General features: G+C 35.9%; 2 protein-coding genes across 3 annotated transcripts; both read right to left on the bottom strand.

Moving 5' to 3' along the window:
* Window positions 1–52: 52 nt before the first annotated feature.
* Window positions 53–4914, bottom strand: gp1bb (glycoprotein Ib platelet subunit beta). Its single transcript, XM_052604952.1, has 3 exons — window positions 4794–4914; window positions 3225–3580; window positions 53–2118 (listed from the first exon to the last, which is right to left on the bottom strand). Exons 2-3 carry the CDS (start codon window positions 3563–3565, stop codon window positions 1821–1823), a joined length of 639 nt encoding a protein of 212 aa, XP_052460912.1. The 5' UTR covers window positions 3566–3580; window positions 4794–4914; the 3' UTR covers window positions 53–1820.
* A 1858-nt stretch (window positions 4915–6772) lies between these two features.
* On the bottom strand, window positions 6773–22540 carry LOC128019013 (septin-5). 2 transcript variants are annotated; one of them, XM_052604948.1, is made up of 11 exons: window positions 22267–22540; window positions 12863–12953; window positions 12691–12777; window positions 11920–12043; window positions 11382–11516; window positions 10190–10307; window positions 9926–10027; window positions 9646–9742; window positions 8682–8817; window positions 8490–8586; window positions 6773–7453 (listed from the first exon to the last, which is right to left on the bottom strand). In XM_052604948.1, exons 2-11 carry the CDS (start codon window positions 12870–12872, stop codon window positions 7391–7393), a joined length of 969 nt encoding a protein of 322 aa, XP_052460908.1. In that variant the 5' UTR covers window positions 12873–12953; window positions 22267–22540; the 3' UTR covers window positions 6773–7390. The 2 variants fall into 2 exon arrangements, with proteins under 2 accessions (XP_052460908.1, XP_052460907.1); XM_052604947.1 differs by lacking the exon at window positions 22267–22540 and adding an exon at window positions 14265–14518.
* Between the last annotated feature and the right edge of the window lie 1800 nt (window positions 22541–24340).

Below are 24340 nucleotides of genomic sequence, written 5' to 3'. Positions count from 1 at the left end.
TAATTTTATTGTGACCAATGGATCAAGTTTACAAAAGAAAGTACAAAAGAAATGTCACTGTCAATTTTATTTATATAGCACTTATAAAACAACACGTTGACCAATTTGCTTTACACAATCTCAGTATAAAACCAGAATAAGAAATAATTTAAAAAACATCACCTATGATTTTTATTATCAACAAGAAGAATACACAATGACAAACAAGTGTGTCTTAATCTGTATTTTAAGAACATGGAGTCATGTAATGGTATAAGCTATTCCAACATTTTTGGTGCAACTTGGATCTTGGAATTTTAAGTAAATTTTGAGTTGTTGATCTCAATTTTCTTCCAATCTGCTTCTCAATTAGCAGATCTGATAATAAGCCATGCAAAGATTTATACACTATAAAATGATCTTAAAATCAGTCATATACTGTACAGGAAGCCAGTGTAGAGAGACCAAGGACCAGTGCAACACAGTACTTTTTAATGTACAAGAGAATATCTGAGTTACTTTTTCAAAAAAATAACGCCAGTTACTACCTGTTTATTGACTAAGTCTCCTGTCCCCATATTAGGAGAAATCAATGTATATGGTGAAAGTGAAAGTGAAGTGACATTCAGCCAAGTATGAACACACACACACACACACACTGTGAGCACACACCCGGAGCAGTGGGCAGCCATTTATGCTGCGGTGCCCGGGGAGCAGTTGGGGGTTCGATGCCTTGCTCAAGGGCACCTAAGTCATGGTATTGAAGGTGGAGAGAGAGCTGTTCATGCACTACCCCCACCCACAATTCCGTCCGGCCCGGGACTAGAACCCACAACCCTTCGATTGGGAGTCCAACTCTCTAACCATTAGGCCACGACTTCCCCTGTGTAGTTCTAGACTAAATGTGAATGTGCATGAATTCATCCCTTGCAAAAAAAAAAAAAAAAAAAAAAAAAAAAAAAAAAAAAAAAAAAAAAAAAAAAAAGGTTTGCAAAAAAAAAAAGTTTTTAGTATTTATCAAAATGAATTAAAACTCAGAATATGATGCAAACCTGCAACAATTAAATATGTTAAATAACACAAATGTATCTAATCCCATTTTGCAAACTAATGTCTTTGCTACTGACATTTGTAATCCAGATCAACCAAACTAATAAGCAAAAATAATTTTAGATGAACTAACAATTTTTTGTAATTTTTTTGCTGAAGAGTTAAACGTTCTTCTCCAGCTTTTTTACTGTACAGACGTGAATTTACTTTTCCTTCAGCCTGAGGTTTATTCATTACACGTTTTGGTGTGAAAGGGCTTTTTACATTTGCAATCAACAGAGCTTCTTATATTAAAAAATCTATATCTTTATATTTTTATATAAAAAATATCAAGCCCTGCTCATATTTAGAAAGTAATGCAAAAGTAACGTAACGCATTACTTTACATAAAAAGTAACTAAGTAACAACTTTTTTTAAGGAGTAACGCAATATTGTATTACATTACTTTTAAAAGTAGCCTAACTTTCCCCAACACTGCCAAGGACAGAGTGACGTGATCACGTTTTTATATATATATATATATATATATATATATATATATATATATATTTTTTTTTTTTTTTTTTCATTTATTTATTAATTGTTTTTACAGTAAATAGCTATTTGTTTGTATAAACTAAATTCAGCGGGGTTTTTTTTTTTTTTTTGCCTGATTGTATGCAAATAAAATATTTTTTTTTAAAGCAACACAAAGAAATTCTAATATGACAAATAAAAATTAACTGTGCAAAATTATTACAATGAAATGAACACAGTCGTTCCTTCTGGTCTGGTTTAAGACCGTCTCGTCCTACAATCTCCTGTCTTTTAATATCGCGTATTCATCGCTGCGCGTCGCGTCATCCTCCGCCGTGAAGCTCTCCGCGGCCGTGCGTCGCGCCTCCTGCGTGAGCAGCTCAAACCTCCGGAGGAAGAGGATGACAGAGGCCAGCAGGAGCACCTGCACCGCGATGAAGATGAAGAGGCTGATCTGAGAGGCCAGAGCCAGGTTACACAGCCAGTAACGACAGGACTCCAGCAGCTCGTGCTCGGACAGATAGGCGAGCACGCGCCCCCGCAGGTGAGCAGGAGAACTGCAGCTGACGTTCCTGAAAAACAAGTGTCAATTCTGTTTATGATGTTTCTCCTGAAGCTCTGAGCTCAGAATGAACATATGAGAAGCAGGAGACTTTGATTTTATTGCTGTCTAGAAATTGAGATATTAAGGCAGGTGAAACAAATACCTATTGTACCTTCTGACGTCATGACTGAGCAATTATATCGATATTGTGAACATACTCCAATTTACAACTGTGAAAAATAATTAATAACTAACAGATATCACCACATTTCACCAGTTAATTAGTCAAAGTACATTGAGACATTCAAATTTTTTTTTTATTACGATTTTTCTGAAATATTATGTTTGAAGATGCAAATGATGTATTTACACACGTTTGCATATTTCCAGAACAGAAATCTGAACATTGAAAGCAGGGTCACAATTTTTCATTTAATTTCAATATTTTTTTATTTTTAATTTTTTTTCTGATTCCATTTTAGTTTAAGTTTTGGTCATTCCAGTTTAGGTTTATTTTATTTAAAGTAACATTTTTTTAATGGTTTAAATTTTAGTTTTAATTAATTAATAACCCAGGCCGACAAATGAGAGTTAAATGTTAAATTAAATAACAAAGGGGATTTTGTATATCTATTTTTTATCAATCCATAAGTCAGAAATACAATTTATTTTATTTTATTTTATTTAAATAAAAGACATTTATATATATATTTTAACATTTGACAACTGGTAGAAACCAGCTTATAAACGTTGTCTTGTTTTATTTTAACCAACAGGGGGGAAAAATGAATTATTTTATAAATATTAAACAATTAAGAATATAGATGGGAATAAAGCTGGAAAGATTGGAATATCAAGAAGAGATTTCTGGGTCATGCAGGAAAAAAAGTAATCTAATTTTGAGAAAACGTCCTTTAAAATAGGATGTGTGTTCTATTTACAATCTAAAGATGCAAATAGATAAAGTATAATAAAATAAATAACTTTTAATTGTTGATTTCTTTCCTCTAATGTGAAAAAAGACCTGTTATCGAAGCAAAATAACCCAAAATCTCAAAACCGCCTGGTGCATGAATGAATAACAATAATAATAATAAGAAAAATCAATGTTTAGTATTTCATCTAGACACTCACCGTATGGAGTTGTTGTCTCTCTGTTTGAGCAGCCAGCCTCTCAGATAAAGGATGCCGCAGTCACATGACCACGGGTTCCCGTGGAGGGCGGCCAGGCGCAGGGCAGGCAGTGAGTCCAGCAGGCCGTTGGGCAGAGCTGTCAGATGGTTGTCGTTCAGGTGGAGTTCGGTGGTGTATGGAGGGAAGGAGGAGGGCAGGCTGGCCGTGGTGAGGCCGCGTTTACTGCAGTCCACCACACCGGCCGCACAGGAGCACACCTCAGGACACGAGAGCTGAGCCACGGTCATCTCACTGCCCAGCAATGACAGCACCACCTTCAACACGAGCGCAAAACACCACATGCCAGCACACACACACTGCACAGAGACACAGAACCACCGTCACAATCCTGATACATGTTCCTGCTCTTACCGTGTGATCGATTCATCAGTGTGTGCAAAATAAATTGCAGTGACATCCAGATATTTTTAGTGTTCAAATATTGGTTGGTTTCCATGTATGGAGTGCTAAACTGAATAGACAACGATGTTTAAGCTTATCTGGAAATTTAGGAGGAAGCAAAGGAAGCAGGGAAGACAAAGATAAAGGACCAGGATGATACAAACATTTCATGGTCTCAATGTAGAGGACAAATCCAATGCACATTTTTAGCTTGAAATTGAATTAGAAAATTACAGCAACATTTGAATCAATAAAAATATGAATTTATTATTAAATATAATTAAATAATGCTGACAAACAAGTACTAAAATGTTACTGGATATTGCAAAACCAATGCAATATCATGTTTTTGGCATCTACAGTGGTGATGTCATGGTGTTTTTAAACATTATATATTATATAAATGCAATTGTACATAAAAAATATAAATGCTATAAATATAATGTCACAGTCAAAGTGTCAGAGCATTCTATTTATTTTCTTATATTTCTATTTATAAATCTTATATTTCATTATTTTATTTTGCTGTTTATTCACACAAAAGTACACATCACATCTCATCGGCACACTGCATTATTAGCATTCTGTTTTATTTATTTATTATAGTAGTAGTTTATTGACTCTTAACCTATGGTGAATTTATACAATTGTATATTTTTTTTATTTTATTATTATGCTTCTTCTTGTTGTATTTGAATATGTAGACTGGTAGCTATATTTACAAAGGAAAATTCCTTGTGTGTGTAAGCAGACTTTGCATTAAAGCTTTATTTTATTTTATATATAGCTCTATTTTTCATATACTTTATGTTATTTTATTAAACATAAAAAAAGTTATAAATTACTCAACATTTGACACTTGGTACAAAACAGCTTATGAACCTTGTCTTCTGTTCTTATTTTATTTAAATATCTAATTTTAACCAAAAACATATTATTCATTAAATACAAGTGTGTGTTTACCAGCCCTTCAGTTCACTGAGGTTACCAATGGGTGGTGAGCAGAACAAATTAACAATATTGTTGAATAATATTACATTTCCAGCTAAATAAATCAAGAATAAGTCATATTTAAGCTACAGAACTAATGCATATATTGAGTAAATTATTTTAAAGTGAAGTTCTTACCAGCGTCACCAGCGTGTCTGTGTGTCAGTATCAGTCTGAAGAAGTGTGAAGACTGCACCATCAAACCCAGCTGGGTCACACTGATAAAAACTCCTTAAAGCCGCCCCCTCAGAGGAATATGTGACAGGAAGTGGGCCGCACTTTCACTCTCTGATGCTGCAGGGACACCATAACCGCTTTTCCTTTGAGCTCAGTTAAATTCCCAGTATTGGCCAGTGAATAAAGAGCGCAGGAATCATCCAACATCTAAAAACAGACTGGACAGCTACAACACAGTTCACATTCAGTCAAAAAAGCCTAATATTACTGTCACAGCCAGGACTGTTTGTTGTGTTTTCATTCCTCATGTGCGCTGTGTGACCCAGTTTTCAATCTATGTATGATTGTCATTTGGCAGGTGTTTTTTGTTAATTATCCTTGTGTTCAGTTGTGTTCCCTTGTGCTGTCTACTACATCCCTCATGTGTGCTCACCTGTTCTATCCTGGATTTACCCTTGTGTGGATTTATTAAAGACTTTGCATTTATCTTCTTCGTGGGTTTATCTCCCCGTAGAATGACGATAACCTAATTTGATAATGACAAAACCTTACAAATGTCAAAACGGGATATTCAAAATGCATAATTTAACTTACAATCAGGAAAGGAGTGGGGGAAAAAATGGCAATTAGGATTAGGCATAAAATAATGCTTTAGAATCATTCATACATGTGCAAATCGGCTGAGAACTGAACAAACACTTGCACCCATATTGAACTGAATTGAATTGAACGCCTTCATTGTCATGGTATTTTCTTCATACAACGAAATTAGGAGCACTGCATGCTCCTGACTGGGGTTAGAAAAACAAACATAAAACCACAGACAATAAATAAGACTATAAGACTGTACAGTACAATTTTTACAAGTCCTGATATTCACACTGAGCAATCTGAGTAAAGTGACCATTTATAGTAATGCATGTTAGGCTCCACATTGATATTCCCATATGTTTATACAAAAGTACAATTTAAATGGAATGAGTAGCTGTGTTGATTAAGTGACTAGAGATGGTATTGCACATTGACATATAGTGTATATTATTGCACATATATTATTGCACCTTTGCTGCAGATATAGTGTTCATATTTCGTAACCAGATATAGTATTTAACCGTGACATATTATTTAGTGACATATGTCCAATATCAAGAGTGATTCTTCCTTAAAGATATATGTTAGGCAATACATTTTTTTCACAAACATACATTTTCTGGGTAGATTAAGATATAAGTTCATAACATAAATAAAATCCCCATAGTAAAATTTGTGAATGTACATAAAATATCTACATGATCATTTTTTTAGATGTTATTATATGTAGCGATCATGTGTGTCAACAATAAATATTTTATATAAATGCAAGTTTATGTGTTTTCTAGTTTAAATATGTCTATCTTTTATATTTTCTTAATATCAACACGTACTGACGGGTTTCATGATGGACATATATATTCATCATATAAATTCATACACATACATAAACGTTCATATTTAGGTAGATATATGTAAATATATGTGCACATATATGAAACTGTTCTGATATTAAATGGGTTTTATGTATGTTTTTACTTCATATGACAATATTTCATATATGGATATTTAATATCTGTACATGTATTTGAATATGGCTAATCAGAAGGAGATGCGAATCATATCTTAGTGGCAGATTTTTCAGCTGATTAAAGCATACAACGTAACTTCTTCACCTTACAAACATTTGTCGAAAGCAAAAATATATTTCATGAGAAGGTGGGACATACTCGAGCAGAACAGCCACTATTTTTGGAATCAGCACCTCAAAACTAGTAAGAAACAAGTGTTCGATTTCATTCAGCAAATATGATGCAAGGTGGTGTTACATTTAAAATATTTTTATAAATTATATATATTCTGACATTAGTCATATGGATATGAAACTAGTAAACACACCACAGCAAATGTTAAACTATTCAAATTTATTAGCAAGCTTTACTTCAAGATTTACATAAACAATTGACATTATAATATAAATTATTAAATTATCGAAGGCCATTAACATTCATAATAACACAAGGATTTATTCTGATTATTATTGTTATAAAACAAGCAAAATCCAGCCATCTGCATTAAGTTTGTTTTTTGGTAACAGTTATTGGAGTCGTACTCTATGTTCACATTCACTGAGTTCAAGCACTATAAAAAAATCAAACCCAACAAATTCATAGCAAAGGGACGTCACTGTCTCTCTGAACACACACACACACACACACACACACACACACACATGCATGCATGAACCCCTGCATGCATGCATGTTTCAGAAAACAACTCACACACAAAAAGTCAATATAAATGAGATACCTTCAGAAGTGAATTGAAGTCAGACTGGTTTATGTCCGTTCATGACATGACACACTGTATTTGATGCAAGCAGACAGAAGCACCGAGCAGATGGACAGAGTGGATCTGAGGGTCATGCTTGTAGATATGACATTTGTACAGTATCATTTAAATGCATTCACATCTGAGGGCTGCTGTGAGGGCTGTAGTGTGTGTGTGTGTGTGTGTGTGTGTCAGCATCACTGGTCTTTCTCATGCATCTGTTGTTGCATCTTTTCCAGCATCTCCTGCATTCTCTTCAGCTGCACAGACAAAACAACACACAGTCAGGAACATGTCATTGGAACTTTCCTGTAGTTTACATTGGTGAAAAAACTGAAATGAACAATAACAATATCATCATGCTTTTTTATTATCCCAATATCTCATTTTCTCTTGCTAAAATAAATCATTTTTCTATTCAAGTTGTCTGTCTTTTCTACTGTACGTTATAGTTTTATAGCAAGATTTTACATAAAATATACTACTGTTCAAAAGTTTGGGGTCAAATATTATATATACTGTATACTGTATATATTCTTTTTTTATTTTAAAGAAATGAATAGTTTTAGTCAACAAGAATTTTTATAAACTGATCAAATGTGATAGTAAAGCCATTTAAAATGTTCCAAAAGATTCCATTACAAAAAATATTCTATTTTTTTTAAAACTTTCTATTCATCAAAGAATCCTGAAAAATAAAATGTGTCATAGTTTCCACAAAAATACTGTATAAAGCAGGACAACTGTTTTCAACATTGATAATAACCAGAAATGTTTCTTGAGCAGCAAATTAGTATATTATAATAATTTCTGAAAGATCATGTGACACTGAAGACTGGAGGAATGATGCTGAAAAAACAGCTGCGCATCACAGAAATAAATTACATTTTAACACTGACAGAAAATAAAGTAAATTGCAATAATATTTCACAATGTTCACAGTATTGTTTTTATATTTTTCTAACCACACATGTTTTAACAGTTTAGTAATTTCATCTAAATTTGACGTAGCAGCATGTCTTCTTTCCAATAAAATGCTTGTGTATATGAAGCAAAAATTATATATATATATATATATATATATATATATATATATATATATATATATATATAAATGACAAGAACAAACAACCACTAAAAGTTGAACAAATTTAAATAGAAAACAGAAAATATCAAAATAAACACTAATTCAAACTATGAAGAAAAGCTATAATAGTATCTCAATAACACCAGTGTCGTAATAACTGCAGCACATTTCTCAGTGCTGGTTTAATATCAGTGATGATTGTTCTGTACCTCTTCATCCTTCATCTTGATGAGTTTCTCTGTCTCCACGTCTGGTGTTGGCAGAGGCAGGATGGGACTGTCTGTACGGTTATCCTGCGCAAGTTTACTGAAACACACAAACACAAACATGCATTATATGAAACACATCTATGCAGGACAGTTCAATAAACAAGCGTTAATCACTCTGTGCGTGTCCCACACCTGGTCATCTCCTGGATGCAGTTGGCTCTGTAGTTCTCGTAGTGCACGTCACACGTCACGTCTTTCAGGTCGTGCATGTGAGAGCGAATCAGCATGTTCCTCAGTTTCACAAAGTCACAGTGAGACTGATTCTCCACTGAACAACACACACATAGAAATGCAATAGAGTTCACTGTCACTAACACACAAACAGCTTTTCCTCTACATTTACACGGTGGTATATGAAGTACACAAATCTTGAGTAAAAGTACAAAAGTATATACTTAAGAATTAAAAGTACAAATATGATCGTTAAACCATGTTAATTATTTATTGTAGCCAGCACTCGACAGACTAGTCATAGTCAGCACTAACATAAAAGATTAGTGCACACATTTAATATGCATTGATTTGCAAATAAGCAACTTATGAATTTTTTTTCTACACTATCAACATTTTAAGTTTATTCCAATATTAATATTCCAGTTTACGATGTTGATTATTCAAGTCTACAAAAATGGGAAATAGTATAGCATTTAAAAAAATAGCAAATACGTAGATAACAAATTGTATAAAAACAAAATGTACAGATAACATGTTAACATTTTAATAGGAATGGTATGCAAATATACTAGTTTTCAAATTACAGCTCGCAGATTTAGTTGACAAATTCCTGTCAGTCATGGCTAAATAATGATTTTCATTTCCAATAATCAATGAGTTTGTAGTGGTCTTACGCTAATAAAGTCTAGTGTGTTAGTATAGGGACAAACAACATCATAAGACTGAAACAGTGTACCAGTGAAAAGCTTGTGAAATGAACTATCAGAGTGAAAATGTCCATGCATGATATTGTTTATCACCCAGTCTTATCATCATTACACTTTTGACCTTCTGTAGTAATTTCAACATACTATAAGTATGCACAATCCATTAGCCAAGTGTTAATGTCTGTTTAGAGCGCTTCTGGCTTGAGGATACTGACCTTCCACGATGCCCCAGGGGTAGAGACGACCTCTGACCCTCTGACCCCTGGCCTCCACCACTGTATTACTGCCAATGACCGCGAACGGAGTGCACTCCTACAGTACACACACACATAAGACACATAAATCATTCAGTATTCAATATACACACTGCCCCCTCATCATATTTATGAACAGTAACACATCTGCACCATAACAACAGTTTATCAGCTTCACTCATCCAGCTCCTCAAAAAGTTATATTCATTCAAATTCATTGGGATATTTAGAAGAGTTCAACCTTCAGCTCTTTGTCCATCTGTTTGAACTCCTCCTCTTCATCAGAGTCACACTCAGGGAACTGATAAACTTTAATCCCGAAGTGTTCGATTTCATCTCGCACCTGCAGGAAAACAGACCCAAGCTTTAACAAGACAATCATGCTGCACAGCCTGCAAAAGAGCAGCAAACCACCGGCTTTTGGCATTGGTATACAATAAAGAGCACCACTTTTATAAAAGAATCAGATTTACTGTTGACATGCGATCAGAAATTGTCCACTCACCCTTCCCTTGAGCTTTTTGACCTCACTAGGAGTGAGACAGTCTGCTTTAGAGATCAGAGGAATGATGTTCACTTTCTCATGCAGCGCTTTCATGAACTCCACATCTACCGGTCGCAATCTGCACAGCAGAAATTTCAGTCTGAACATCTGATGCTTATGATATTCATATGAAGATCATGGACCTTTCACCACCAACCATCTCTACATCCCATTTCTATTCACTTCTTTTGTATTTAAGAAAACTGTATAATTTTTATTAGGAAGACAAAGAATTCGTCCAGGATGAGAAAGTCAAATATATTTACTTTTAACACATTCATACTAGAGAATTATATGAAGTCATGAATTCACAGCTGAGAGTCAGTGTCTGGTTTTCTAAAGGAATAAATCTGCTGAAAATGTACACATCCTCAGGTCATCCAAGATGTAGATGAGTTTCTTCATCAGATTTGGAGAAATGTAGCATTACATCACCTTGCTCAGTCACCAATGAGTGCTCTGCAGTGAATGGGTGCCGTCAGATTGAGAGTCCAAACAGTTGATAAAAACATCACAATAATCCACAGCCCTCCAGTCCATCAGTTAACATCTGGAGAAGTGAAATTCTGCGTGTTTTTATTAACAAATCCGTCATTAAGACTTTTTTTTACTTCAAACCCTTGCTTCTTGCCATTTATGACATGAACCCATAATCAATAATAACACTTCCTCCAGTGAAAAAGTCAATCCTCTGCTGTTCTCTCACATCAAAATCCACTTACATATGAGTTTTCTGGCTTCTAAACTGTGCTTGATCTGTGCAGATTTCACTCCTGAATCAGACAAGACCAACTTTTAACTTGATAGACCAATATTATGGATCATGGATTCGGAAACAACCGGCAGCAACAGTTTGAAGTTAAAAACATGGATTTGATTCTTACCAACATGCAGCTTTTCTTCACAAGATGTTAATTGATGGACTGGAGTGCTGTGGATTACATGTGGATTATTGTGACTTTTGTTCTGACGGCACCCATTCACCGCAGAGCATCCATTGGTGACTGAGTAAGTGATGTAATGCTAAATTTCTCCAAATCTGATGAAGAAACAAACTCATCTACATTTGGATGGCCTGAGGCCGATTATGAAAATATGAAGATGATGCATATGAACCTGACCCATGCAAGATAGACCTGTTAACCCTTCGTACCCGTGTCCAAACGGTGGAATGAAGTACAGACAGCAGTGCACTCTGTTGTCTAATATGTTCTTTCTGTTCAGTCCACTCTCGTCTCTGAAGTACTGCTCAAACTGCTGGTCAATGTAGTCTGTGATGGGCTTCCAACTGCAAACACACACAAACACACACTCTTCAGAGTAACAGAATCGTGCATAATAACACACTAAGGCTTTTTTTGTCAGCTAATCTACTTTGTCTTAAAAATAATTACTTATAGTCAACCTGAGAACTTAACACATTTGCTTGTGCACAACTGTCTTATTGATTAATAATGGTCACATGTCATTCAGGCAATTTTTTTTTTTTTTTATGATTTATTTATTTATTCGATTTGCATCAACTCATGAAACCCCAGTCTGGGAAACCACTCTACTTTATTGCGAATACAGATATGACTAAAGGGCTTTCTGCTTTCATAAAATGCTGTATTGAGCATTCAGCATCTACGACCGTAAGCATCCGTTTCGTAATTGTGCTCATGGGATGCTAGGAGCAGCTGAGTTCTCACCATTCATTGTTATTGACCGCGTCTCCAAACCCCGGTGTGTCCACAATGGTGAGTTTGAGTTTGACTCCTTTCTCCTCGATGTCGACCGTGTGTTTGGTGATCTCAACCGTCTGATTAATACGCTCTGTTACAGAAAAACGCACAATATAGCATTCAAACTAACAAACCTGTTGAAGAGATGTAAACTAATGTGTATGCTACACTGGTAGAAAGCTTTGGGTTGGTAAGACATTTGAATGTTTTGTTGTTGTTGTTTTGTCTCTTCTACTCATCAAGGCCACATCTACATTATTTAATCAGATATACAGTATGAACAGTGAAATATTATGACAATTTATAATAACTGTTTTCTATTTGAATATATCTTAAAATGTAATTTATTCTGTGATCAAAACTGTATTTTCAGCATCTTTACTCCGGTCTTCAGTGTCACATGATCTTAACAAATCATCTAATATGATGATTTGTTGCTCAATATACATTTATGATTATTATTAATGTTGAATACAGTTGTGCCACTTCATATTTTTGTAGACGCAATGATACATTTTAGTTTTTAATGATTCTTTGATGAATAGAATTTATTTGATATAGAAATATTTTCTAACGTTAGAAATGGTTTTACTCTAACCTTTGATCAATTTAATGAATTCTTGCTGAATAAAATAATTATTTTCTTTAAGAAAAAAAAAACAAGTAGCAGTATATCCTATATTCATATAAAATAAAAATAAAATTTTTGGTGTACTGTTCCTTTAAGACAATTCTTACCTTCTGCATTTAGCAATTTTCTGTCTTTATAGAGATCTGTGAGGAAGAGGCTGTTAACTATAGTAGACTTTCCCAATCCAGATTCACCTAAAACACATACAGTGAAATTGTTATTGACAAAGATGAACATGAAGTCAGCGTCACATGTTATTGATTGGGATCTCATCCGTACCTGCCACCATCAGAGTGAAGTCGAAGCCCTTCTTCACTGACTTCCTGTGGACCTGATTAGGAAGTGTAGCAAAGCCAACATACTGTTTGTCCTGAAAGACACAAATCAAACCATTTACATTCTGTATCATTTATTATTTTGCATTATATGAAAGAAAGACAGTAAGTTATATATGTTTTGAAGGATTATTGGGTGCACTGTCCCTTTAAGACCAAACTTCTGTGAATGGTCAGACTGGCGCAAAAATAGCACAGAATAAAAAGCTCAGTAGTGTTGAGCCTCCTGCAGATCTACCAACTGTGCCGGAAACCGCTCAGCAGTCATAACCGCTCAAACTGACACAGAGAACACAGAAATTACTGACGGGAAGCAACATCACCATTAAACCAGACAGCAGAACCAGCTCAGTGTGCAGGCAAAGCTGACTGACCACAGACACACAGACAGAACAGAAGCCATATTTACATGAGCTGAAAAGGCCTTTTTATCACACTCAAACTTGGGCCAAACTCAACTCATCTGACTGCCAGAGCATCTCACAACCCGTCATGTGTGTTTCCCCTGTCCATCATCCTAGAAAAGAGAAACCCTGCCTTATCTCAACCCACAAGTACAGTCTGTGTGAGAGAGGAGGAATACAGATGCATGTGTGCTCAACTGGATTTGTAACACTTGTAACCTTTATGAGCAATGCATTATAAAGGTATTAACAGTATAGTGCCAATGTAATGCATTATATGGTTTCAATCAAATGTAAAAATATTACAGTGCATTTTAGTTTTAAAGTAAGAATGCATTAGAATATTTTCAGATTCCTTGTTTCAATTGCTTTATCATGCAGAAGAAAAAAAATAAAAATCTGATTACACCCCCCCCCCCCCTTTTTTCCTCGCAATTTACATTAGAGTATACATCACACAATTCACACAAGTTTATATCTTGCAATTCTGTTTTTTTTTTATTTTGCAATCTCATGATTTCCTTACAATTCTGTGTTTATATCTCACAATTTTGAGGTCATATCTCGCAATTAAAAAAAATGGTCCAAATAGTAAGAAAAAAACATGGTGATATAAAAAGTTAATTACCTTTATTTATTTATTTTTTATTTTGTGGTGGAAACAGCCTTCCACGCACCATGCATAATATTCTAAAGGTGTAAAAATATTATTATTATACATAATCATGGTTACAATTACAATGAGATCATGCAATGCATTAAATGGTGCAGTGCAAGACATCAATAATGCATTAAAAATACTTTCATAATATATATTATTTAAAGGCTTCATGTGGTTGCTAATGTATACTGAATGATTTAATCATGTTGCTATGAGGCTGCTAGGGTGTTGCTAAGCAGTTGCTATATATATATATATATTACAAGACATAAACAGCGAACCTTCTGTCGTGTGGTTCTGGTTCGGGGACACAGAAGTTTCTCCACCAGTTTCTCCTGTAGCATCATGGTGTCCATCCTAAACCAGACGTCTCAGAAATGTGTGCCGTCCCTCTTTATACCTTCGTTACCCTCAGTCTATCACTCTCTGTCTCTATAAACTCTCTCTGGTTTCCTTCTCCCTGTTTTCTGTCTGTCTCTGGCCCACAGCACATCCCAGCGCACAGAGGAATCCCCACATGACTGAATGAAAGACTGACAAAAGAAGGTAATGGCTGAGAGAGAGAGAGAGAGAGAGAGAGAGAGAAACATAAAGACGTAAAGAAAAAAAAAAAAGAAGCATGGAAGCAATTTTAGACAGGGAGGGGGTGGGGCAACTGAAAACAGGAATAAAAACTGTCAGAAATAAAAACACTCATTCATTTAGTCATTCATTCCTCCCCCACTTTTTTCCACAGATGGCTCTGAGGTGCAGGGATTTCTGTGTGTGTGTATTTTTAGGGAGCAACATTCAGTAAGACGGCAGCCACACCCTTCCCAACAGACCTTGTCAGACTGGCCCAGCTTTTCTACAGACTTCAGCACAGCAGCCTGACCTTTACAAGAGCATTATCTGCAAATGCTGTGATGATGCATGGGGTCAGTAAGATTTTTTAAAATGAAATGAATAATTTTATTTAGCATGGATGGAATAAATTCATCAGAAAAAGTGAAGTAGCAGAACTGTTTTCAACTTTAATACTATTTAGAAATATTTTTTAGCAGAAAATCAGCATATTAAAATGATATCTGAAGAATCATGTGCTTAAAAAAAAAAAGAAGAAAAAAATATTTCAGACTCTGAACATACATATATTGAAACATTCCACCAGGGGGCGCTAGTTTAATGAAAGACAAACACTCGAGGATTTTCTCTCCATGCACAGCATCAGTAAAATCATTCACATATACACATAGATTCATAATGTAATTGTTTCATCCTGACTCCTGATATCACAACTAATGACACAATTCAGTGACTCACTTATATAGCATAAAAAAGGAATCAACTGATATTTAGAGATAATCAGACTGTAACGAACCACAAAAATTAATGGATGTAAGCTTAAATGCATTAAAAGCCTAATTACTTAATGTTTCATAAAATTCCCGCCTATTGTGTAATTGTTGTATTGCGCAAATGCCACCCTATAAGAAAGCCTTGAAACCCTGCTGCCACCCCAGTTGGCAGCAACGAATTAAAGGTTATGGCCAATTTGAAAATTTACAAGCGCCAATCTTTCATGATTCGTGACCCCGCTCCGAACTCCCGAACTGACTCAAATGATTCGCGATCCCCAAACTTACTCAAATGATTCGCGATCCCGATACGAACACCCGAACTGATTCAAATGATTCGCGATCCCCAAAATGACTCAAATGATTCTCGATCCCCATAACTGACTCAAATGATTCGCGATTCCGCTACGAACTCCCGAACTGATTCAAATGATTCGCGATCCCCAAACTCGCGATCCCGCTCCGAACTCCCTAACTGACTCAAATTATTCGCGAACCCGCTCCGAACTCTGACATATATTCAGATATAAATGTAATTTAAAAAATAAATTAATAATTTTCGATTTTCAAGTATTACACCTGTCAAACATAGTCTATTTTGCTGTCAATACTGTTGACGATGTCCTTCAGTAGGCTTTATATTTATGCTCAAAATGAAGTATAGATTTTGTTGTCATGAAGACAAGACCCTGGTCTGTCGGCGGCCTCTTTCTATTTCACCTACTACAGCAGCAGCAGCGCACGATTCTGGTGTGTAAAGACCATAGACTGTATAAAAACACAGCAGCAGAACCGCCACGCTCACGACACGCAGCCAGTGTGTCAACGGCCTGAGACTCAGGAGGAAAAGTTGGGTAAAAATCGATTATCTATCAATAAATGAAGCTTTAATGAAAGCACAGACTTTAAGATGATAAATAACTAACGTTACAGTGGTGTAGTCTACTACGTGATACGTTACCCACTTTTAAAAAGCGTTTTAAAAGAGCATTTAATCAAATCTCGATATGGACTAGTGTCTGCAATATTAAAGGTGTTCAGCAGGGGTGGTTCTACAGTGAGTGTAGATCCGGGGCTTAGCCCAGAAAAATCCATGTATGTGACTTTTTATTTTAATAAATCAGAAAGATTTACCTTGTTTAAAATATACAAAAACAATAAAAACAAAAACAAATTTAAAACATTTTATTTAAAATATTGAGGAAAATACATTTGCTTTTTGCAAACAAAAATTAAGAATTGCAAAACAAATGAAACAGCGCGAAAGCAATGATTTTGCAATACATATTTTCCATGGTCATATCTATTAATTTATTTGCAACGCTGCTTTTACTTTGCGTGTCAGTCTAGTTTGAGCTTGCGATACCATTTTTCCTTTGCGCTTTATTTTCTGCACGTCTCTCTTTGTGGCACTGTTTTGGCGTGGGGGCGGAGTCAATGGACGGGGGCGTGTACAACATGCCTCCATGGAAGTGACGTCATCGGCCCGAGACGCAGCTCACTGATCCAGGTCCTGTCATGATGAGCAGAGACTTTTTAGTGGATAATTTATTTTTATTCAGTAGCATTAAAACATTCATTTTTTGTTTTATTTACTTTATTAACAAATGTATGTGTATTAGTAGCGTTTGATCAAGCTAAAGAAGTTGTTAACATGAACATCTGCTGTTTATTTCTCTCGATGTGCACACTTTTATAGCATTATTTGTATTCGCAAATTATTTGAGTCAGTTCGGGAGTTCGTAGCGGGATCGCGGATCATTTGAGTCAATTTGGGGATCGTGAATCATTTGAATAAGTTCGGGAGTTCGTAGCGGGATCGCGAATCATTTGAGTCATCTGACTACAGTTTGGGAGTTGGAGCGGGATCGCGAATCATTTGAGTCAGTTCGGGAGTTCGTAGCGGGATCGCGGATCATTTGAGTCAGTTCGGGAGTTCGTAGCGGGATCGCGGATCATTTGAGTCAATTTGGGGATCGTGAATCATTTGAATAAGTTCGGGAGTTCGTAGTGGGACCGCGAATCATTTGAGTCAATTTGGGGATCGCAAATCATTTGAAGCAGTTCGGGAGTTCGTAGCGGGATCGTGAATCATTTGAGTCATCTGACTACAGTTTGGGAGTTGGAGCGGGATCGCGAATCATTTGAGTCATCTGACTACAGTTTGGGAGTTGGAGCGGGATCGCGAATCATTTGAGTCAGTTCGGGAGTTCGTAGCGGGATCGTGAATCATTTGAGTCAGTTCGGGAGTTCGTAGCGGGATCGCGAATCATTTGAGGACCGCGAATCATTTGAATCAGTTTGGGGTTCCCAATGTAACGTTAAATCAGACACAATTTAAAACCGAAAAAGAAATATAATACTATGAATAAAAGTTACATATACCTGAAGCTGTTGTATCTTGGCGTTCAAGTGTTTTGGCTGGGAGGGGGGTTTACTTCCTTTTTTTTTTTTTTTTTTTTTTAAGAAGAAGAAGAAGAAGAAGAATTTTGAAATATCCATTTTAATTTTCAAATAAAATGATCTAGTAAAATACTACATGCCAACAAACCGCCTGCCTCCAAAAGATCTCATTTCATTGGCTGGATCTTACAGACGCTCATCGAGGTTGGCCAGTTTACATGTCAGTCAGAAGCACTAGACTCAGACCTATACTTGGGTAAATTTACAGACACTGTGGACGTAAGAGTCGAAAGATATTTATTTATTTAAATTCTAATATAAATTACTTTATTGGGCATGAAAACCCATTGATGGCATGGTGGTAATAAAAACATTTGGGGCTTTACTGAAAACATTCGGGGCCAGTCCCCTTAGCCCACCCCTAACGCCGCCCCTGGTGTTCAGTACAGTCGCTGCCTAAACGCAGAGTACGCAGTCTGCGTAGAGCACCAACTCCCAGAGGGCACACCATCTACTGTCTATGGGCACCATCCCAGTTGCTCCAAAAAAAAAAAAAAAAAAAAACTTCCTCCCTTCTCCTATCCGCGATCGCGACCGCTCGCACCTCATGTTTGCGGCTGAATCTTCAGAACTGATGGATGAACATCTATGCCCGGGTAGAGTACATCAGCAAACCAACGATGAGAAAAAAAAAAAAGTTAGTAAAGTTGGCTTTACGTTGGATGTTGGACGAGTCTCAAATTTAGGGACTGTAAATGTAAAGTTACATGCGATATTGGTATACACTTTTTCTAACGGGACTCAAAAATTCCTGCACCCTTCTCGCCACCCCATGAATATTTTTCTAGATCCGCCCCTGCATGCATCTGCTCATACTGATGACATTCAAAGCCTGCCGGACAAGATTCTGTGAATATATGTGACTGAACGTCTTCAAACCAGATTTTCACATTTTCTGAATGAATTGCTTGCCTATGCAATTCTGTTAGGGTTAGAGTTTAAGTTTCAGGGGTTAATTTAGATCACTAACCCTTACATGAGCAATAGAAATAGTGATGTCTGAGCAAACAGCACTAATAAAAATCTTAGTATGAAGCATGATTCGACCCATTATGGGGGTCTGGACATGCATTTAGATGACGAGTGAGTGCTGGTTGGGGGGGGGGGGGGGTCTAGAGGGGGTCTGTTGAATGGAGAAGAACAGATGTCCTTCAGTGTTACAATAGTCCTGATCCCCAGCTAACAGAAGATAAAAAAAAAAACTCTCAAGGTCCAGCTGCCATCCATGATTGCTCACCAGACACAGACCAATTTCTGAATTGTGTTTAATCAGGACTGTTTGAGGAACTCTAATACGATCAGTGTATTAAAGAAACACATCTTTGAACGTGTCAAAAGAAATAGAAGAAACAGCTTTTATGTAACTCAGTTTGATCACAAACTCAAAACACTTCTGCAACTGCAAAACAACACTCTGACAACCACCCAGATCACCCAAGCAATCATAAAGCAAAGCAAAGAAAGTCATTCAGAATATCTTAGCCACTGCATAAGCAGAACCCTTGTTGTGTACGAGAACATTTTTCTTTGTATTCTCAGAAATGTACCTATCCATTATTTAACCAGAAAGGTACACTGAAATAAAACAATCTCTCCGTCCAGCAAATCTTGGTCAGATAATCTCAGACAGTGGTCTTCTTTCAGTGAGGTGGGACCAATGATGTCATCCATTAATGCCCCATGTGTGTCTCACATTACACCGAGAGAGTGACCATGGGCGGGGACACCCTGATGATGTCATGATGATGGACGGGTGGATAGACGTCTGACGATGAGTAGTGAATGAATGTGCCCACTAAACATCCTCAGGCCTCTATGGCAGTACAAACAGTGCAGGCATGTGTTTGAATGGTTCGCTGTACCTGTACTGAGTACAGAGTAAGTTGCAATACACTTATTACAGGGCCAGTTTTCTCTGGAGTTACATGAGGTTAAGTGCTCAGGGACCATCTCTGGTGGGGTTTAAACTGACAACCTGTCACAGCACTTCACAATCCAGGAATAATATCTAAAGAAAACTGTATTGTATATATGCTACAAGTCTCTTCTGCTCATCAAGGCTGTGTTTATTTGACCAAAAATACTTTTAAAAAATACAGTTGTGAAATGTTGTTACAATTTAAAATAGCTGTTGTGAATGTATTTTAATATGTAATTTATTCCTGCGATGCAAAGCTGAAAGTCCAGCATCGTTACTCCAGTCTTCAGTGTCACATGATCCTTCAGCAATCAATCTCATTTGAAACATTTTTATGTTGAAAACCATTGTGGCGCTTCATATTTTCGTGGAAACTGTGATGCACGATGAATAGAAAGAACAGCATTTATTCGAAATAGAAATATGTTGTAGTGTAAATGTTTTACTGACACTTTTGATCAATTTTATGTGTGCTTGCCGAATAAAAATAAAAATTTCTTTCCAAAAGAAAAAAATCAATCATACTGACCCAAGCAAAACAGGCTCACATGTAAAGGGAAAGTTCGACCAAATATAACATTTCTGTCTAGAGCAATTACAGCACACTCTCTCAGACTGTAGATACTGAGATGGATGTTTATTGCTGTGGCATTTGAGCAACTGCACAGGCTATTTGACTTCACGATCAAAAGTCATGCTGTATGCAGCTGCGCACTAAGCTGACAGCACACTGCAGACAGATGAACACACACACACAAACACACACACAGTCTTATTTCAATGCATCGACCTTTTCAGAGATAAATAAGACATGTCTGAAATGGCAGCCAGAATTCCACACCATTGAGTTATTAAGCCTCACTGCAGAGAGACAGAAAGAGAACAGAAAATGACAAAGGGAGAAGGAAGGAACACGACAATGAGTGTGTGTGTATGTATGAGAGAGAAAGAGCTTGTAACACTGCCAGTGTGTTTGTGTCTGTGTGTGGGTGTGAACTGTTGCATTTCTGCTTTTGCGTAGGATGATGAGCTTTCTAGTTACTACATGTCTGTGTGTGTGTGTGTGTGGGTCAAGTGCTGGACGATGTGTAAAAACCTTCTGAACAGCTTCAGTCTGTATGTTCATGTCGCATTAAAGCATTGCTGTATCATTTAGCAGATGCTTTTATGGTGTTAAAAAAAGATTTTTTAAAAAGTTGTAAATAAAGATTTTTGTAGTATGTTTTATAACAAAATACAGTTTTTCTATTACAAAGTTTCAAAGTTTTGTTTAATTCAATGTGTTACTTGCCATTTCTTTGTAATTGTTTGTAAAACTGAATTAGCAATTTATATTTGCATGCATGCATTTATACTTCTGAATGATGAAAAACCTTTAGCAGATAAACATTGTTGTTCAAAAGTTTGAGGTCTGTAAGTTTTCAATGCATGTTTTTAAAGAAGTCTTCTGCTCACTAAGGCTGCATTTATTTGATCAAAAAATACAGTAAAAACAGTAAATTGTGAAATATTATTTATTATTGTTTTCTATTTTTTATATATTTTAAACTGTAATTTATTTCTGTGATGCACAGCTGTATTCTCAGCATCATCGGTGTCACATGATCTTCAGAAATCATTCTAATAGGCTGATTTGCTGCTCAAGAAACATTTATTATTATCAATGTTAAAAACATTTGAGCTGCCATATATTTTTTTTTGTGGAAACAGATTCTTTGAACAGCATTTATTTGAAATATAAATCTTTTGCAACATTATAAATGGGTTCACTGTCTGTTTTTAATTAATTTAATGCATTCTTGCATAATAATAATAACAATTATACATTTAAAGCAATAATCTAAGCAGTAAAATCTTTTACATTTTTGAAATATAAAATGATTAAAAAATATTGATGTTAAAATGTGTATATGACAATACCACATATACTGGATTGTAAAATAAACTAAGGTCTTCTAGCTAGAAAAATGCATCAAAACACACATAAATAAAAATGATTGTCAGACTATTTTACGAGTGATACTAGAATGTGTGAAACAACATTTAGGTGCAAACCACCAACAGATCTGATTGCTTGAAGAGTTAACACTCAAATATTCACCAGATACTATAGACATGTATTTGCACACACACACACACACACAGCTCAGGGTTCACACTTCAGGCATCTGCGCTGGTCTCTTGCCTCTCACACACTCCTGTAACCATGACAACACCTCCAGAGAGAAACAGCACTATCATCATCTGCCAGAGCTCAGAACGACATCAGATTTCCTCAAGGCTAGACTGAGTGACAGCGCACATTATAACCATGACGGCTGAGATGATGAGAAATAACAATCTGCCGAAACGATTTCAAACCTCGTAAACACCGAGCACGAACGCACAAAAATGATTTGCAATCACAAAATGCTTAAAACGCCCTGTCAGACTTAAAACAGAGGGTCGTGAAATTTTATGTCGCGCGGTTTATCTGTGTGGAAATGGTGGTTTGTCAACCGAATTCGAGGAAGCTCTATAACTGAAGTTTAACTGCGAAATGTGGAGAAGTTTGTCGTTCCTCACCTCACTGTCCTCTGAATGCGGGCATCGACAGCAGCATCAGCAGCGGAGGGTCGGATGCGGGAAGCAGGTGCGGGATGCGGGAGGAAGAGAGAAATCATCAGCATTTCATCCAGTCAAACAGATTAAACAGTTACAGCGTTTGTGTCATTACCGGATTTCATCGTTCTGCTCTTATATCGGATGTTGGTTGTCATGTTTCAGGCCGTCTCTGCTCTTCTCGGGTTCCGTCTGTCTCACGCTCAGCCCCGCTGGGAACCCCAGGCGTAGAGGGGCGGGGCCATCGCAGACGAAACCACGCCCAACGATACGTCATTCATTGAAACCGCAACACTGCTGCTTAATGTTATTTTAGTAAATAAAAACGTGTTAATTGTGAATAGATAAAATAGATTCGAATAGATACAATAATCATTACAAACAAATATACATAAGTGTAATGTAAACAAATATGCATAAATGGCTGCCCACTGCTCCGGGTGTGTGTGTCTGTGTGTGTGTGCACTTTGGATGGGTTAAATGCAGAGCATGAATTCTGAGTATGGGTCACACATATATATATATATATATACATACATACATACATACATACATACATATATATATATATATATATATATATATATATATATATATATATATATATATATATATATATATATATATATAGAAAAAGAAGAAGAAAGAAATAACAAATAAAAATAACATGAATCTCACGTCACTTTTCTTTCTTCTTCTTTTTCTATATATATATATATATATATATATATCCAGCTGTATTTACTCAATGCAACTTATAACATCCAAGTGAAAGATGAAAGCAATATATCTGAAAAACAAAAAAACAAAACAAAACAGAATCAGTGAGTTGGAAAAAGGCTCTCCCTTGTGTCTGTATTTACATTAAACTCCCTTTTACTTTAATTCCAGCCTTTAGTCTGTCGGGATTTGTCTCCACTAACTTTGTACATCTAGACTTTGCAATAATTATCTACTCTTCTGTGCAGAGCTGCTCAAGTTCAGCTTTCTGGCAGAGGGCAGCAGATTTTCCTCAAGAATTTGATGATATTTTGCCCCATCCATTTTTCCTTCTATCCTGACAAATGCTCCATTCGCTGCTGCAGATAATAACAGGACATCTCCACCTCCATGCTTTACTGCAGGAACACTGTTATTTGGATGCTGAGCTGTAGTGGATTTATGCCAGACATGTTTGGTGTCGAGGCCAAATAATTCATCTGTCTCAGAATCTACACTGTGAATTTGTTCAAAGTGCAGTCAGTCTGACTGCATGTGGCCTTTCTAGTGGAGTGGCTTTTTTCTTGCAACCACATTTGTTGATACTTGTGATATTATGATCACATGCACACAATGACCACTCTTCGTCATGCATTCCTGCAGCTGCTTTAGAGTTGCTGTCAGCCTCTCGGTCGCCTCTCTGACCAGTTTCCTCCACACTTTCATCCAGTTTGGAGCCACATCCTGATCCAAGGATGGTCCCTTTCTTTTCTACACACACTGTATTAAATCTATTGTGTTATAGTACTTATAGTACTTGAATTATATTAAAGGCTTTTATTAAAGAATTTAAAGAAGTATCATATTTATCTAAAATGTTTTTAATTTCTAAATCTAAAATTACATAAAAAAATAAAACACATCTAATAATAAAAAAAAGCTGTTATTTGGTGTTCATTACGCATTATTTAATAAAAAATGTAGTAAAAAAAAAAAAAATTTTATTTATTTAATGGCAATTAATTTGAGTCTTTAATAAAACACACATTTTAAATTCACCTAATTTTAAAATGTTCTAAAAATGCAGCCTTATTAACAAAAGTTTACATTAAGTAAAGACAACTGGAAAAAAGCTACATTTGATGTCAATCAGTTTTACAGTCTTTGATTCCAGGATCAATTAAACAAGTCAAAAGTGATTTATCAAAAAAGCATAATAAAATTTCACCGTTGAGCAAAATATTATTTATGGTGTACAAACAGAAATGGATGATATTTACACAAATCCACAAACTATTTCAGAGACTTAATGCTTGCAGGAAACTAAAGCGTACAAAAC

The sequence above is a fragment of the Carassius gibelio genome, chromosome A8 (genome assembly GCF_023724105.1).
Source record: "Carassius gibelio isolate Cgi1373 ecotype wild population from Czech Republic chromosome A8, carGib1.2-hapl.c, whole genome shotgun sequence".
NCBI lineage: Eukaryota > Metazoa > Chordata > Actinopteri > Cypriniformes > Cyprinidae > Carassius > Carassius gibelio.
Note: the sequence above shows the minus strand (reverse complement) of the source record. Positions and strands in the feature narration are given on the sequence as shown.

Excerpts from the sequence above, each read along its gene's own strand:
- LOC128019013 (XM_052604947.1), bottom strand. The coding sequence starts at position 14,339 with ATGGACACCATGATGCTACAGGAGAAACTGGTGGAGAAACTTCTGTGT. Across the intron at positions 12,778-12,862 it reads CTTCACTCTGATGGTGGCAG|GTGAATCTGGATTGGGAAAG; the intron begins GTACGGATGAGA and ends TATGTGTTTTAG. Across the intron at positions 8,587-8,681 it reads TGCATCCAGGAGATGACCAG|TAAACTTGCGCAGGATAACC; the intron begins GTGTGGGACACG and ends TGTGTGTTTCAG.
- gp1bb (XM_052604952.1), bottom strand. The coding sequence starts at position 3,565 with ATGTGGTGTTTTGCGCTCGTGTTGAAGGTGGTGCTGTCATTGCTGGGC. Across the intron at positions 2,119-3,224 it reads AGAGACAACAACTCCATACG|GAACGTCAGCTGCAGTTCTC; the intron begins GTGAGTGTCTAG and ends CTTGTTTTTCAG.